This window comes from Tenrec ecaudatus, chromosome 10 (assembly GCF_050624435.1).
Source record: "Tenrec ecaudatus isolate mTenEca1 chromosome 10, mTenEca1.hap1, whole genome shotgun sequence".
In the NCBI taxonomy this organism is placed as follows: Eukaryota; Metazoa; Chordata; class Mammalia; order Afrosoricida; family Tenrecidae; genus Tenrec; species Tenrec ecaudatus.
Window position 1 is genome coordinate 48,571,147 of NC_134539.1, and position 18,241 is coordinate 48,589,387.

General features: G+C 45.2%; 1 protein-coding gene across 5 annotated transcripts in view; it reads right to left on the reverse strand.

Moving 5' to 3' along the window:
• Positions 1–10,020, reverse strand: part of ECPAS (Ecm29 proteasome adaptor and scaffold) — a 99,931-nt gene extending 89,911 nt beyond the window's left edge. The window contains exons 1-2 of one of the 5 annotated variants that reach the window (XM_075560308.1): positions 9,655–9,926; positions 2,739–2,841 (exon numbers count right to left, since the gene is read on the reverse strand). In XM_075560308.1, the coding sequence (XP_075416423.1) occupies positions 2,739–2,760 (22 nt within the window). In that variant the 5' untranslated portion in view covers positions 2,761–2,841; positions 9,655–9,926. Of the gene's footprint in view, positions 1–2,738; positions 2,842–8,646; positions 8,785–9,077; positions 9,231–9,654 lie in introns of those variants that run through there. The other 4 variants (XM_075560310.1, XM_075560311.1, XM_075560312.1 and 1 more) reach the window with 4 other exon arrangements.
• Positions 10,021–18,241: the final 8,221 nt, after the last annotated feature.

Genomic DNA, 18,241 nt, shown 5'->3' on the forward strand with positions numbered 1-18,241 from the left:
CGGAAGGAAACAGCAGAAAACCAAGTCCTCCAGGTCAAGCCTTTCCCCTTCCTCAACATCTTCGTAAATTAACCCCTGAAATTCATGAGGAGATAAAATTTTAATTGGTTTGGCTTTCAGTGAAACAAGTGGGTTTTGTGTCTAGGCTGACATGAGCAGAACCAAAGTAGCAAGTGCAGAGCTGAGCACTCAGCATCAAAGAAAACCGCAAGGAACTAAATGACAGAAAAGCCACAAAATCAGAAATGGGGCGAGGCATGAGTACCTCTGCACTTTGTCGATCTGTGCAATTACAAGTTAGAGGCTAGAATTATGAAGGATAAAGAAGCCTTCCTGGGCAATACTCAAAATATTTTCTGGTAATTGAAATCCTGTGACACTCTATTATGTTTCTTTTAAAAATTATTTATCTAACCAGGTACTAACTGGTAATTAAATTGCATTTCATCTATTGATTTCCAAACACTTTTTAATTCCCTAAATGTTACTCTAACACTAGCTAAAATCCAGTCAATGCCAGACGGATGCTTTCTTTGGGAACTAATATCTAAAGTTTAGTTTCTAATCTTTGTTTTTAAATACAGGCTTAATTTCTACCCCCACCTCACCCTCACCTACCTTTATGAAGAGGAATTTAATAAGTCAAATGTACCTGAAAGAAGAGTATCAGTAACTGCAATAAATCAGGGCTTTAAACCAGTTCTTCCTGGTTCAGTCATGATCACCAAGGTGAAATCAGAATAAACCCAAATTTGTAAAATCTGGATATAGCAGAATCATAAACAAATGGGGAAAGCCACAAGTCAACGCCCTGCTAGAAACGTAATCTCCCTCCTAGAAAACACGGGCAGCATGAGCACTGTGAAGCAAGGGAAGCTCTCCCACAGCTGTCAGGACCTGAGCCTGGCTCAAGGATGCTGGTGGCCAGCCGTGAAGCTCTGAATGTACGCTCTTCTCCACAGCCCTGCAGTAACCCAATCTCCCCCATCAGGCTCAACTCTGCCTCTTTCAAGACTCTTAATTCTGGATATCATTCCAATAAGTCCACATTTTACAAAATCAGGTCTGTTTCAATTTTGCTGCATCTGCCATGACTAAACCATCCAAACTAGTTCGAAGCCCTGCAGTAAACAGAGGCAGGGAAACAGACAATCCACTGTGGTTCTAGGATCCAGCTGAGGTATCCCTAAAAGGTGAAAAAATGAGAACTTTTCCTGGCTCTGGGATCCTGAACAAGAGGTCCCCGCTGATGCAGTCCCAGAGAGTATCATCTCCCCCCAGAACTAAGTCAATCAGACAAGCCATCTCTAGATCCCCCTAGCCCATCAGTCTTCCCCACAAGGCTCAGGCAGTGCCCCAATCCAGCAAGCCCTGCCTCCCTGCACCAGCAGGCACTGGTCAGGAGTCACAGAGCAGGCCAGCTGAGGAGACAGCAGCCCTGCTTTATAGCCTAGCTTTAATGAGTAAGCGTCAGACTCTAGTTGTACCGAAGCCCACAAACATCCCCACATTCCAAGGAGGCCCTTTACCCCAGAGATAGAAGCTGGTTAGAAATCAGGGTTAGTAAACCAATGAACAGAAGGATTAGTTCCGCTTAGGAAAGCCAATTTAGGGGAGACCATACTGACTATGCAAGAGTTCAGACTGCATTCAAGTTAAACATGATAGTCAAGGACTGCTCAAAGCAGTTAATTACTTACTAGGATAATCTATTTTGGTATATAAACTCCACAATGTTATTTTTTAAGTCGCTATTTAAATCTCAGCATGTGTGATTTGGCCTGCTTGCCTTTAAAATGGTAATATATCACCATGACATTAATACATCTTTCACAGGCTCCAACACTGAAGCCAAAAGAATCTAGGCGAACATAATGTACTCATTTTTCTTCTAGACAATTCTTTCTACCTCTCAATTTCCTATTTCTCTACAAACTTTTCAAATAAAGACAAGAAAAATTCAAATTTATTCTAAACCTGAACTGTGGTTTATAAAAAAATTTCATTTACAAAATCCCTCAGAATTCTGCCTAAGTGAATTAAGATACTGTGTACCATCATCAGCAATATACATGGTAGAAATGCTACTGCGGGTAGAAGGGACATAATCAAATTATTAGAAAGCAACAAAGTATACATTTGAATCGATCAAACAAAACCCTAGGTACTCAATTGGCACTGAGACTAATATCAGAGAATCACATTCTGAATTCAGTTTCAAAGAGCCAACCATTATCATCCATATGCAAAACTGCTACTGTCCCCCTTCTGCCTCTGAATAATATAAAACGAAGTGGCTTTTCTATGTCAAAATGGCAGATTTAGGAGTAGCCAATGAACATGAGTATGCCTCTCTACATATTCTTTTCTCAAATGTACATTTTTAGAAAGACTAAGTATTTCTATAACATGTAAAATGAGTGTTTTGCAGGGTGGTGGACAGTGCTACTTGTAAACTAATACTCACTGTCTCTTCCTCGTGCACCCTATGGAGTATCTTCAAGTTTGAGGTTTTTCTCTCCTCTCTGGCTAACTTCTTAAATTTATATTTGGCATCACAAAGAATAGAGGTTTCAGACATAAATTTAACAAGAACTTCCCTGACTCTTAGGATAGCAAGACAGAAAAAAAAAAAAAACATGAAAGTCTTCGGAGGAAATTGATACCTGATAACCTATGCATTTTTAAATGTTACTTCCCAAAAAATGCATATATCCTAAGAAACCAAATCTACTAACCTCTACAATCAATGTGATACATGGTTTATCCAGTCTTGACAAAAATCCTCTGTATCACCATGGTATGTTCATCCACTGGTACATATGCAATTGTACAAAGAATCTATTATTTAGAACACCAGAAAAAAAGTACAATTAAAAGGACTTACACTTATATAGCTACCATTTTAAAGAAAAAAAATAACTACTTTTTATTTCTGTGCTAAAATCTTCTCAGGTGGTGCCCTGCTTTGCAAAATAAGAGTGAGGGATACAAATTACAGTGATACCAAACTGAGGAAAGAGTAAAGAATATTTCCACAAACAATTTATCCAGGAGAAGGAACATGCTACAGCTTCTAAAAAAAATAGACTGGTAATTATCACTGAAGACTTAAAAAAAAGAACCAGTAATACCAATATAACAAACATTATCGTGTTTCTGTATGTGTATGTTTGTGTGTGTGTGTTTGTGTGTGTATAATAAACAAAATCCAAATACAGTGTCTGAATTTACAATAGCTTTACAGGAAGAATGTTAGTAGATGGGTGTGTTATTTGCACACTATAATCTACAACTGAGAAGGTAAATGGGTTAACCTTTGACCCTTTGAGTAACTTTTGACCTTTCTGAGCATGCCTCATCCCCCTCCCTGGGTCTTATCTGTCCTCTCACCCCTAACTGTGAGTAACCCCCAAACAACAGTCTGTTTATTCCCAGGATTTCACCATCTCTCCCAAATCTCCCAAGCTTCAGAACCAAATGTGCAAATCCTTCTGCCACATCCTTTATCTCTTGCCAGACAGATAACAACCCTTTGATTCTTATTATGCCACTTTACAGATGACAAACCATGACCCAGATGTCCCGGCCCTTGTTCAAGAACACAGTAACTAGAAAGTGGCAAAGCCAGGTATCAAAACCAGCTCTGAATCCAGCCCCAGAGGTGTTAGCACTACACAGTCTCCACATGGTGTTTCTATAACTCACCTAACTCATTCACCACAATAAATCTGTCTCTCTTCTCATTTCCACCTTCTTACCCAGGCCTAGAAGCTGGCTATCCTTCAGCGCCTCCATCCCCATCACCTCTCGGGTTTGATTCTTGGAATCATCTGCAAGTCCTCCCTAATAATCCTCCCTCAGAGGACCCATCATGTCTGCGGACCTTAGAGACTCTAGCTAGATCGCATTACCTCCTTCCTAATCTGCTTCCACTGCCTCCATTTAGCTCCCAAGTGCTTTGACTTGGCCACTGAGAAACCTTCCTAATTAGCGCCGCTGCTCTAGCCCCTGGATCCTTCCAATCAGCATACCACAGCCACATGTGAGTTCTTAAAAACAAGATCGACTCACCTTGCTTCTTTCTTAAAAGCCTTTCATGGTTCTCCAAACTAGTTGTTAGCATTCCTACCCAAATGATCCCAAACCACCTTTCCAACTCTACCTTTTACTGTTTCTTCCACAAAAACAACAACAAAAACACTTCACATAGCTTAATTGCTTATGCAAATCTACTTTCAAAAGCATTCATCCTAGTAATACTATGCTTATGAGAAAGAACACTGAAAATCAGGAAGGTAAAACTTTCTGCCCAGGATCTCAAATCAAAAAAGGCCAGGTCTCAAACTTTAAAGTTCAACTTTCCCCTAATATTCCTTACGGCCATATGGGCCCTCACACTCACACCATCATGTTATATTATCCATTTTTTCTGAAGATGCACAATATTTTTCTACTATCTTATCTTAGCTCAAGCTATTATCCCCCTAAGCCTGGAATGCTAGTCTCATTCCTTAGAGATTCCAACAAACTTGCTTCCATTAAGCATTTTGCATACCATGTTTATATTAAACTAGTAACCACTTGTTGCCAATGAGTCGATGTCAACTCATGAGATCTCTTGTGTGTCACAACAGAGCTGACACACAACAGTTTGATTTTTCCCCCCCCAGAGGACCACCTGGCGACCTTAAACTGCCAACAATTTGGCTAGAAGCCAAACTTATTGTTTGCACCACCCAGAGTCTCCAGTTTCATAATAGCTATTTACACAACAGGTATTTAGAAATTATATAAATCTGTCACACAACTCAACAGTAAAACGCTTATAGGACAATTTTAAGTACATTTATTGGTCTGGAAATGATGGGGGTAAAGCATGCCATATGAGACAGAAACCCTTCGGGACAAGAGACTGGTCAGGCTTGAAACCTGAAATAGCTACTCGGCTCCACCCAGCTGAGTACACTGGTAGGCCCTGCGATCTTAACATCTCCTTTCTGAACAAGGTTAAATGGCCCAAATCTCATCAGCATTTTTCTTTATTAAACATTACAGTTTACTGAATGCATAATTCAAAACAAAAAAGGGAGAAATTTTGGAATGAAAGAATAGAAATCTTTAAAAGAAAATCCACTTCAGTTTTTTAGCTAAGCTAAAGTTGTCTGACCTAAGCCAGCCGATGACACGGTGGAGAGAAGCCTGGCACTCTACTTCCACTCTACTTCTGGAAAGATTATCGCCAAGAAAACCCTCGAAGGCAATTCAACACGCACACAGATAGCTCAGAATCAATTTGCCTGCAGAGGGCTGAACCATTCCATTTCCATTCCTTTGTTTTTATCCAGTTAAATTAGCAAAACGTAAATAATACAGACTTGATTCATTATACAGCTTTTCTACAACAATGAGGTCTGTAGGGTACATCTCTATCATCTCTTTGGGGCTACTTCACGATGCCCAAGAAATCGCATTTGGAAACAAAAGCTGCCCAGTTTCCCATATCAGATCCTTTAAAAGACTAAGCAAAATTCTGCCTAGGTTCTCTGACCAAACTTTGCAGCTGACAGCTACATCAAATGGCTACACTGGAAAGTATTTGCTTTAAATGCCAAGTGGCTACGCTCAATAGTATTTGCTTTAAGATTTGTAGGGACAAGTGTTGTCCCTACAAGAGTTGTCGTTATTCCAATGAAGATCAGATTCTAAGGATGCCTAGTAATTATAAAGCCCAGAATATGAAACCACTGAACAGCTGACCAGGTGAAATGTCACAAATGCTTCCTTCCCTCTGTCAGAAATCTCTGCCCACTGCTGAAATACAACTTCAATGTCAATTTTTCCATGAACGGGCAGGGGCTTATATTAGAAGAAAAACTAGCCCACATGGCTAGTACTGAATTCCATTTCAATCCATTTCATGTCAAAGAATTATATCAACATATAAAGCAAGAAAGCTACAGACTCTGATCTTAGGTAGTTTATAAATTTATAAACTAGAATTGCCTCTAACAGTCAAAGCTAATTCTTCTCTCCTTTGGCATCTTACCCCCAAACTGAATATGTCTGTTCAACATGAACCTAAAACAAACAGATTCACTTCCATGGAGTCGATGCCGCTCCATAGCAATCCTATAAGACACGCAGAGCTGCCCCTGTGAGTGTCCACAACTGTTTACCGGAGTCGGGTAAACAGTTGTGGAAGTAGCCCCATCACGGGGGGGCCAGAAGAGCATCAAACCCTCAGGGCTACTGTCAGGATTCAATCAGCTCATAAAGCAAAGTGATTACAACACATGATAAACCTTCAAACCTTAGCTTTACTACTATTTTTTAACAGTTTTCCTGGCATGTAGTTCACATACCATACAATAATTCAATCACACACTTCACCATTATCCTATTAAAAAGCACCTGACTGAAAGCGGGGAGTACATGAGGTTTGTGAACAAAACTCAACCCAAATTATCCTGCATTCCTTTGGGCAGGTTTCATGCCCCATGACACTATAAAAAAGGAATTGGGGGCTGATAAATAAAGAGAAGCGATCAACCCTGCTCCTCAGGCACTTCTGCAAAGTGTGGTGGGGGGAGATATCACTAAAAGGAGATGGAACTTACTTTCAATGTATTTGGCACATGCATTACTTTAGCTGAAAAGGTTTGAAATCTAGAAAATGCAGTGCTAAAAGCTACATATTTCTAAGTAACATACATGGAAGTCACAGAGATTATTACTATAGCATCATCCGTATCATCTAATCAGACATTTTGCTCCTTACATAGTGTCCTATTTCCCCAATATTATAATTCTTCATAGATCCAAGCTGTGGTGTTTCTTTAGTACCTTATGGCACTGGTAAAAAGTAGTAAAGTAATTGGATCAGGGAACACTTCCCTGAGAAGCTAGCAATGCATGTGATTGGAACTGTTCATCACCGTGAGCACTGAGGAAGGGCACGGAAAATAGAGCCTAGTGGTTGGTTAGGAGAGCATTACTAGAGCCTAAAACACCCGAGGTTCACTTCCTCCACCACCACCACTTATTTACTACGGGACCTTGGGAGCCTAAGAAGCCTGTTTCTCACTCCATAAAACAAGGATAGAAATATTACTGATCTCTTAGGATTATTCTAAAGAGAAAAGGAATATGTACAAAGCAAGCACTTTCAGCAGTGCTGCTCTGGAACTATTAAGAGGGAAGATTATTGATGTCTACAAGTTATTTTGAAAGATAGATGATAATGTAGAATAACCTTATTAACGGTATAATTTCAGTTATGTGGGGGGGGTGTATACACTGTCAATTCCATTGTTTGCTAAAATACAAGGGAAATCTCCTAGCCATAAGTAATAGTCAACAAAGATTCAGAGAATCTGTTTGGGTTTGGGAGGTGGGGGTGAGTGAAATTTGTAAAATTACCTTTTACCAGCCATCTCCCCCTTTTATTACAGACATTCTGAAACTAAAAGTAATTTAGTTGAAACTTTGTCAGTTTACATATGTGACTTCAAAGCGAATTATTCGAAGGCACCAACTGCCAAGTATTTCTTTCTTGCTGGAAAAAGAAATATAGAAACCAAATCAGCAGATAGCTAAGGCCCCACAAAATCTACCTTCACCTTAACTGGGACCTACACAAGGCCACGAGCACACAACATAAACACAAATACTGCAGCTGCTTCAGAATGAGACCCCATTCTCCTTGGATGATTTTGTTACCCATTCACACAGGCAATTCACCAATGTTAACACGTTTAATGCCACAAAGGGAACTTAAGACATCATACAGTTTGTCCATTGTTTAACAACCCAAGAACTAGGCTCTCCAGAAGGTCTGGTGCTACTTGACCACTGTCAGGCTCCTTGAGACCAACAGAGGAGCAGTCAACTCTGTGGCTATTTGTAACCACACCATGAGACCCAGTCTACTCGTGTCTCCATCCCGCCCAGGAACATACCAAGAGTTTCGGCTTCCAAAAGGACCATTACTCCCTGTCCTACCAGTTCTACGTCAAAGCAGCAAGCAACGCTAATCTCCCCAAGCCAGTCTGGTCTTTCACACAAAGATGAATTCCTACCTGCCTGTCCCAGAAGGTTGTTATGAGGGCAAAAGTGAGATCATACATATATAAGTAGCTTTAACTGCCTAGCATTAAAGAAACAAAACTATGAGGTCCATCAGGAAATTCAGAAGAGGCTTAAACCAACTTCACAAGGCTTGAAACATGTGATACATGCTTCAGTCCATTTAACACAATAATAACCCCTTTCTTGTCTCTGTCATAAACTGGGGCAGGCGGCAGAGGATGTTAAGTAACCTAACGCCTTTCAACGAAGCGTTCCGGGTGCATATCCCATGAGAACACGTGTGACGGCGCACACCTAGCACACGCGGAGTGCGGGTCCGCGGTGCCCAGGGACTACACTTCCCACAAAGCACCAGGCGAACCCGGCCGGCGGGCGGGGCGGGGTGGGATTCGGGGTGACCACCGCTCTCCCCGAACATGGGAAGCTGCGAAGCCTGTGATCCGGTGCACCCGGCCTGTCCTTTCTGGAAGCGCCGGCGCGTGCTTTCTCCTCCGACGAACGGCCTGGCCTGCTCGGCCCTCCCCCTCCACCTGCGGGCTAACCCCCGCTGGTGACCTTTCGGCTGGTGGCCAGGGTGTCACCGCCACGGCATTTCACTCGCTTTCCGAGAGACCCGTTTCCAGCGCGGGCCCGAGCGCCCGGCCAGTGGCCGCGGTGGGGTCAGCCGGGCCGGGCGGACACTGCTCGCCGGCCCCGCGGCCAGCGGCGGCCGGGGGGCCGGGCTCCAGGGCCCCTTCCGCCCCGCACTGGGGCGGGTCGCGGCGGAGGTGGCTCCGCCCGGGGCTCCAGTTTCAATTTCGCAACGTGACGGTGCAAACCTGCGGCCTACAAACGCCCGCGGCCCCGGCCCGCCCGCCCGCCAGGCCCCACGCCCGGCCCGCGCCAAGCCCGGCGCCCCCAGCCCCCAGCCCGGCCCGGGTCTCAGCCCCCAGCCCCCCCACCCCGGCTCCGCGCGGCCCCGGCCGCAGAACGGCCGCCGCACTTACTGAGCTCGTCCTGGGAGGCGGAGGCGGCGGCCGCAGCCATGTTGCACCGAGGACGGACGGAGGGAGGGAGGAGCCGCGAGGGGGAGGGCGCGGGGGGCTCGCCGCTCGCGGGGCGGCAGGGACCGGCCGCCGCCTCCGGTCACTCAGCGCCCGCCGCGCCCGCGAAGCCAGCCCGCCGCCGCCCGCGTCCGTCTGCTGCCCGCGCCGCTGCCCCCGCCCCCCGCGAGCTCGCGGTGTGGCCGCGTCCCGGAGCGGCCCGGCGCCCTGCCCGAGCGGCGGCTCTGCGGCCCGGCGTCGCGCTCAGCCGCCTCACGCGGGTGTTATATTTAGAAAGAGCTGAGCCATCCTCCCAGCCGCCCCCCCCGCCGGGCCCGCCGCGCCCCCGCCCGCGCTCGCTCCCGGCGCGTCCTGCCCACCTGCCGCCGCCCGGCGCGCGCGGGAGCCGGCCCGGGAGCGCTCCCCCCGCGCGGAGCCCGCACGCGGCGGCCTGCTCCGGAGGCCCGGCCTCCCCGCAAGCCCCCCCGCCCAGCGCCGTGCGCCGCGACCCCGGCGCGGGGCGGCCCCGCGGGCCTCTGACCTGCGTCCGAGCCGGTGTCCATGCCGGCGGTGCGGCGAACGGCCCCGCGAGGTGCGGGCTGGGCACCGAGGCGGCGGCGGCGGGCCCGGAAGAGCGGCGGCGGAGGTCGGCCGGCCCGCCCGCCCGGTCCGGGGAGGTCCTCCGGGCGGGGCCGCAGCTCCCTGGGGGAAAGGTTGGTGGCTGTCCCGTTGGCTGGTCCCGACCTCGGGAAGCGCGCGTGGCCAAAGGAAGAGACGTCGGCTCGGGAAAGTCGAGCGGGGCTCGGTGTGGGCGCGAGGAAGCCCCGCCCTCGCCTCCCGCGAACTCCGCGGCCCGGCGCTGACTCAGTCCCCGGGGCCCGGCGCTGCCCGCCGACCGGCCTGCACTTCTAAGGGGCCGCGCGAAGCTTCGGGACCCTGGCGCCCGTGCAAAGTGGGAGAACGATCGCAGGCAGAAACATGACCCAGGGGCCCTCCTGAAAAGTCCAGTGAACCAAGGTTGATTGATTGCGTTCTTTTTTCAAGGCTCACACTCAACTATAAATGCTTATGTGAGCTATGGAAGTATTCTTTTTATTCAAATACCTATCTTTTTATTCAACCACCTAAATTTATTTTCAATACGATGACTTTTGCTTTATGCCAGAATTCAAATGACAGAACCGCATTAATTGCTTTACTATCAAGAGATGGTCCTGTCATCACAAAGTAGGTAATTAAGCCAGTTTAATTTTTTTTCTTGGCAGAAGACATCAAGATTAGAAGTAAATAAGAATTGTGTAAAAAAAAAAGAAGTGTGTTTATTCCTTAGAACAAATCTATAAAATCCTAATGCTAAAAAAAGGAGTATATGTCATTCAAGATGAGACAGGCAAACCGGTACTTACTACTTAGTAACATTAAAAAAGACCATTTCCTTGATTATACAGATGATACACGATTGTTATAAAATGTCAAATGATTCCTAAGACTATGAAATTAAAAGTGAAAGTTCCTTCAACTGCATCCCTCTGCAGAGAAAACAGTAAAAAGCATTTATTGTACATCTTTTACGACCTTGTCTTGACCTTGTCTTTCTACACACAAATGTAAAACCCCATAATGGACTTTGATGAGAACTTAAAAAATAATAATAAAGTTCTTTAGCAGTGTTCTCTCCCACACAATGCTTCGGTGTGAACGCAAAAAGCTCTCCAGCACCACCATCACGTGTTATAATTGCTGCATAGTACATGAAGTTGACTGGTCTCTTTTGTTAGAGTTCATTCTCTAGTTTGAGCTGAACTACAAAATCAATGTGTGGAGACACTTAACAATCGGTGAGGTATAAAGCCCTTCCCTTCTGCATGCCCACCATTTCCTCACTTCACTCCACAGAAGTAATCCTGTTTCAGAGTTTTGAAAATACAGCTGTTCCTGAGCATTTATGTGAACATATAAAAGTGCCTGCCCCCAACTGGACACCCCCTTTCAGAAGGGTCATGGAGGAGACAAGCCAGTCAGGGTGCGATGTAGCAACGATGAAACACAACTTTCCTCTAGTTCCTAAATGCTTCCTCCCCACCCACTATCATGATCCCAATTCTTCCTTACAAATCTGGCTAGACCAGAGGATGTACACTGGTACAGATAGGAACTGGAAACACAGGGAATCCAGGGTGGATGATCCCTTCAGGACCAGTGGTGAGAGTTGGGATACCAGGAGGTTGGAAGGAGGTTGGGTTCAAAAGGGGGAACCGATTACAGGGATCTACATATAACCTGCTCCCTGGGGGACGGACAACAGAAAAGTGGGCGAAGACACGTCAGACAGTGTAAGATATGACAAAATAATAATTTACAAATTATCAAGGGTTCATGAGGGGGAGTGGAAAAATGAGCTGATGCCAGGAGCTTAAGTGGAGAGCAAATATTTTGAGAATGATGAGGGCAATGAATGTACAAATGTGCTTTACACAATTGATATATATATGGATTGGGTTAAGAGTTGTATGAGCCCCCAATAAAATGATTTTTGTAAGTGCTTGTACCAAGGACTGGTTTGAGGAGAATTTGACTTGCCATAGCCTTCCAGAGATCCTGCCAGAGCACCTCAGAGTGAAGAAAGCTGATGGTGCTCCATCTTAAAGGCTGGAAGATAAACAAGCAGCCATCTAACTCAGAAACAACAAAGCCCACATGGAAGAAGCACACCAGCCTGAGTGATCACGAGGTGTTGCTGGGATCAGGTTATCAGGCATCAAAGAACAAAAAAACATATCATTGTGAATGAAGGAGAGTGCGGAATGGAGACCCAAAGCCCATCTATAGGCAACTGGACATTACCTTACAGAACAGTCGCGGGGAGGAGACTAGGAGTCAGGGTGCAGTAGAGCAACGATGAAACATACAATTTTCCTCTAGTTCTTTATTCCTTCATCCGCCCCACTATCATGATCCCAATTCTACCTTATAAATCATGCTAGACTAAAGGATGTACACTGATAACAGATAAGAACTGGAAACACAGGGAATCCAGGACAGATAAACCCCTCAGGACCAATCATGAGAGTAACAATTCCAGGAGGGGAAGGAGAAGGTGAGGGGAAAGGGATAACCGATCACAATGATCTATATATAACCTCCTCCCTGGTGGACAGACAAAAGAAAAGTGGGTGAAGGGAGACATCGCACAGGGTAAGACATGACAATATAATAATTTATAAATTATCAAGGGTTTGGGGGGGAGACAAAGGACAGGGGGGGAAATGAGCTGATACCAAGGACTTAAGTTGAAAGAAAATGTTTTGAGAATGATGAGGGCAACAAATGTACAAATGTGCTTGATGATGGATGTGTGGATTGGGATGAGAGTTGTATGAGCCCCCAATAAAATGATTTGAAAAAAATATTGGCCATAACTTGTAATGATCCACACAGTCGAATGCTTTTGCATAGTGAGTAAAACACAGATAAACATCTTTTAAAAAGTTGTACAAATCTCCAATAAAATTATTTTTTTAAACATTCTTACCTGTCAGACATTTCAGCTATGCTCTTCTCTTTCAATTCTCACAGTGAAGCTTTGCCTTTATTCTTTCCTTAATCCATCGAATTAATGTGGGTGGATTAACTAACTTACACTATTGAATCCATCTTCCCATCACAACTCTCTGGTGGTTTCCCTCGGGTTTCTTTCTCCAGGTACTTTTCTATTTATCAGTGACATTCACACACTGCCTTCTTTCTCTGCCACCCTTGAAAACGATTTCCTTCCATCCCTGAGTGATACAGCCTTTACAACACGTGCCCTTCTGTGTTGGATTACTTCACTGACGTAATACTTTTGACTTTCAGCCATCTGTCTCATGCATCACTCATTCCTTCCTCTGCTCACCAGTTGAAGTGCATGTTAGATTAGAAGGCCTTCCAATTCCACTCCACACAAAGCGGAGAATCATTAAGAAGGGGAGGACTTCTCCGTCCCCTGGGAGGAGGTTAGATGTAGAAAAGTGGGGGAAGTGAGACATCGGACAGTGTAAGATATGACAAAATAATAATTTATAAATTATCAAGGGTTCATGAAGGAGCGGGGAGTGGGGAGGGGAGGGGGAAAATGAGGAGCTGATACCAAGGGCTCAAGTAGAAAGCAAATGTTTTGAGAATGATGATGGCAACAAATGTACTTGACACACAATGGATGAATGTATGGATTGTGATAAGAGTTTTACCAGCCCCAAATAAAATGATTTTTTTTAAGTAGTCCATCAATCACCAAAAGTGGGAGGAGGAGTATGTGAGTAAAGGATGTGACTACCTAGGATTGGAACATCTTAACCAAAAGTGCCAGGCTGACTGCCAGGGCCCAGTGTGACTTCAGCAGGGCAGTCGAAGGTGAGGTCATCAAGGGGAAGCCAAATTACGCTGGGCCTAATAGGCAACGTGGCTATGGATTGGGCTGTGATCCGCACGGTCAGCACTTAAAACCACCAGCGGCTGGGCTGTCAGTTACAGTCTCAGCGACCCCCAGGGTGTCACTGTGCGTCAGCATGGACGTGATGGCAGCGAGTGTGGTGTTTGGTTTCGGAATAGGCGATGGAAACCAAACACCGGTTGCTGCATACCATATATACTCCCCCAGTATAAGCCAAACCGAGTATCAGCGGAGGCACCTAATTTTTCCACAAAAACTGCATTAAAAATGTGCTGAAACAGTGTAGCAACGATGAAACATACAACTTCCCTCTAGCTCCTAAATGCTTCCACCCCTCCCACTATCATGATCCCAATTCTACCTTATAAATCCGACTAGACCAGAAGTACACTGGTACAGATACGAACTGGAAACAGGGAATCCAGGGCGGATGATCCCTTCAGGACCAGTGGTGAGAGTGGCGATACTGGGAGGGTGGAGGGAGGGTGGGTTCAAAAGGGGGAACCGATTACAGGGATCTACATGTGACCTCCTCCCTGGGGGACAGACACCAGAAAAGTGGGTGAAGGGAGACATCGGAAAGTGTAAGATATGACAAAATAATAATAATTTATAAATTATTGATAATAATTTATAAATTCATGAGGGGGGCTTGGGAAGGGAGGGGGAAAATGAGCTGATACCAAGGCCTCAAGTAGAAAGCAAATGTTTTGAGAATGATGATGGCAACAAATGTACAAAGGTGCTTGACACAATGGATGGATGGACGGATTGTGATAAGAGTTGTACGAGCCCCCAATAAAATGATTTTTTTTAAAGGACTGGAAAACTTGGCTTATCCACGAGTATATACGCTCATCTACTTTGACCCCACATGTGGTCAAGTAAAATTGAGCTCCATAGGTTTCCAAATGCTTATGTTTTCAGAAGTAGCTCATCAGCCCTTTCTTCCCAGACATGTACCGCTCGTCTTTGGGTCAGCAGTCAGCCCATTAACCATTGGCACCACCCAGACGATGGAAACACCTGGGTTTAACCCTGAACCAAAAGGGAAGCCTTTGGAGAATTGTAAGCAGCAGAGACATGATCCACGTTAGGTTTTGAAACATCTCCCCAGTGGTGGAGGAGAGGTGGGGTGCGGGGTGCACGTAGGAAGCCAGCACAGGAACTGAGGGGAGGGGTGGTGGTTTGGACCGCGGCGGTAGCTTTGGCGGTCCTGTTTCGTTCAGCAGCTGCATGAATGAGGGCTTGTGTTGGACACGTGGCTGCTATCTTTCTGCAGCAGATCTTTCCCTCTGGACTTGAGAGAGGGGGCTGCGGGGGAAGAAGGGGTTGGAAGTAATCAAAGACGGGAGCGGTGAGATTCAGCTGGCTCGACAGGGTTTGGCAGAATGCAGACGTCATATTTTGTGGAGTTCCGCAAACTCGTTACAATGGTGCTTGTAGTCAGTGCTCTCTCTGAGGCAGCCACCCAAGTGGAAATCACAACTGCACGTTCCCTCCTCTAACTTCAGCTGTGCGATGGTGTAGTCTACGCGCCCGTTGCAATGGTCATTCTGTCCATAGGTATAAAAAGTTAGATGGAACTATGCTTGTAATATTTAGTTATGTATTGAATAAAACTCAGACTTTTCACGAAATAAGTTTTTATTCCCTGGCATTTCCCCCCAACAGTATTATTGGAAAGTAATTTACATATCCCATAATTCAATAGTTCCTTCAATAATATCAAGATTATTTGTACAATCACGCCCGCTTCGATTTTAGAGTACACCAACCACCCCATGGTTAGACTCCTTTAAGATGACTTAGGCAATCACAGTCCATTCTTGTGCTCCCGCCCCCCTCTTTTCTTCATTACTGACTTCAGTATTTGGTCTGCAAGCTCTGTCTACCAGCATGTGCCCTCCAGTAGGTTAACTCACTTGTCTGAGTTAATTTTTGTTCCCTGTAAATTGGGAGAGAATAATGTTTCCCTCGTGGTGATGTTAAAGGGATCGAATAAAATAATAGACACAGGCATCTGGCAGGGTGAACAATCAATATTTTCTAGCAAACTTCTGTTGTCAGGGTTCATCCAGCGGGTTAGCGACAGCGAGGTGTCTCCATCCCAGCTCCTGACTTAGAGGCCAAAACCTTTCCATTAGAGAACGCAGTTCCAGCTTGAACTATCATTGCTCCCCGCCTGATAGACTCTTACCACACATGTATGGCTTTCACTGGTCTCACAGGAATGTAATTGTCTTCAAAGGCATATTAGGTCATCCTCTTGTTTCTTCTTCCTTCACGTTTATACACATTAATGGTGCTAAAGAGAATGGCAAGGCTGATCTTTGAGAATATGTAATTAATTATAGGCTGATGTCATTGACATCTTTACCAATCCATTTAGGACTGAGCAAGAACTCCTGGCACGCAGGGGTGTCCTCTCTCTCGAGTAGAGGGCATCCCCTTGACAAATGTTTGGATATGAACAACATTCCCATAAAAGGGAGCCCTGTCCACCGAGGCTAATTCATCATTTCACTAAAAACAAAGACAAGCTACGTACACGTGGGGTGACAAGCAAAGAGCTGCCACACTGAGAGGTGAGTGTGTTTGCAGATGATGTGTAACCTCCCTCTGCCTCAGGGTCACCACCACGATTGTAGCAACAAAGAATTAAAAAGTAAAACCACCACAATCTAGATAAATCTCAGAAAACTCTAGGGGCCAGTTTTACTCTGGCCCGCAGGGTCACTGTGAGTCCCTACAGTTCTTAACTCCCAATAATGGAGATGAGTATACTATGATTCTGGTGGTATCGCTGAGGGAAGCATGGCTAATCTGCCTAATAGGACAGGAAGGTGTGGCTTTGCTCGTGAAGTGTGTGGAAACCCATGATTTTGACTCAAGGAGAGCGCTCGGGTTCACAGCAGAGCTGATCCAGGCAGGGCTCTTGGCTCTCGTGCTTATGAAAATTGCCAGCCTTTTCTTCAAGGAGCCCCGGGTGAGTTCAGGGGGGTCCTTAAGCACCAGCCATTGACATCACTAAGGGACCTTGTAAATTATGTGGCAGGCTCTGACTTTCTGCAGGGCAATGTGTCATGTGATAGTCCTTAACACTCAAAGGAGGGGACACACGACAGCAGATGTCACAGATGTCCTTTGCGCCCCATCAAGACCTCCTGTGTTGTCTTCCTTAAGCCAGTTACAGGTTAGAACACGTAAGTTCTGAGAACGGAGTTGCAACAAGTGACTTTCCAACACTGCACATACCAGAAGACAGACCATTCAGGCAGCTCTGAGGCGGTCTTGTCAATGGGAGGAAAGACCTGACAGAGAAACCAGCATGGTGGCTGAGTGCACGAGAACCAGAGAGAAAGGAAACTGGAAAAGGCTGAGCTCTGCCTGGCCAGCGTCTCTGGGCAGAGGGAGGGAGTGGGGTATCAGGAAAAAGGAGTGCCATTCCCCTTATGAGTATTAATTTTTGGAGGAGGAACCATCAGGTTTTAGGACCATGATGTCCTCTTCAACAATTTTAGCATGAAAAGAGGAGAATCACTGTGTGTGTGTGTGTGTCTGTGTGTGTCTGTGTGTGTGTACTTGCTCATATGGCTCCTCCAGTGCTCATTGACCGATATCCACACTTGTCAAGCTAGAGTCTTACTAATGTTTTACCTTGATAAGTTAGCGTTACTGAGAGAGCATCACATTGATCTTCAAAGACCACAAAGTCTTAAAACTGTAAATGTACGGGTTAGTCATCTGGAAGACCAGTGTTTTTAGTGAATGCACAATTCCACTTATTTTTCTATCAAGATTTAGCATTAGCTTCTATTCAACTGGGTTAATACTAGACAAGCCAGCAAGTGCCTTCCTTTCTATGAGTTTGGAGTGGGCTTTGGAATTTTGAGGAGGAAAATTTTTTTGTTGTTGTTTTAGAAAAACTGGAGGGTTCCCGAAAAATCAACAGGAGATTGAAACCTAGCGGAAATACAAATTGCGAAGTTGGTGCTAGAGACAAAACCAGGACTGCACAGAAGGAAAGCATTGGTCCTTGATCTTATTCCCAGAAAGAAAGTCTGGTTTTTTGTTTGTTTGTTGTTTTCCCTTTAGTTTTGGAATGAAAGACGATAACCAAAGATATTATAGGATTTCTAGCATCTTAAGTAGAACTCTTAGGAGGATGTATTCCAACTGGAAATCTCATTAATTTCAATTAAGCAAGCAAGAAAAAAATCCATAGTAGTACAATGTTATCCTTGTAGTACCGGATAATCCTTTATAGAAACACTGTCGCGCTAAGAAGCATGTGTTGACTAAGCAGACCAGAAAACAGAGTGCTACATTTTTCAGCAGGTTAGAATGTTACTGTCGGAGGTGGATGTTTGAGCTGCTGTGGAATTGGCTTTGACTCAGGACAGCCTGGGGTACAGAACAATATGATTCCTGGTCTCATGCCATCACTGTGAGCAATATTATGCTAAAGTGCATTGTTGTGGCGACTGTGTATTTTGAGTTCTCCCAGCACTACGTTGAACAATTTTCTGTTTTAATCCATAGGGTTTACATTGGTTAGTTTTCAAACATTTTTTTTATGTTCTGTGCACCATGGGCGACTCTCCTGGTATTTGAAATACTGGTGGCATAACTTCCAACATCATAGAGATATGTAGGCCTATGGGACAGTTAGGGTGAGGTGAGAGGTAAGAGG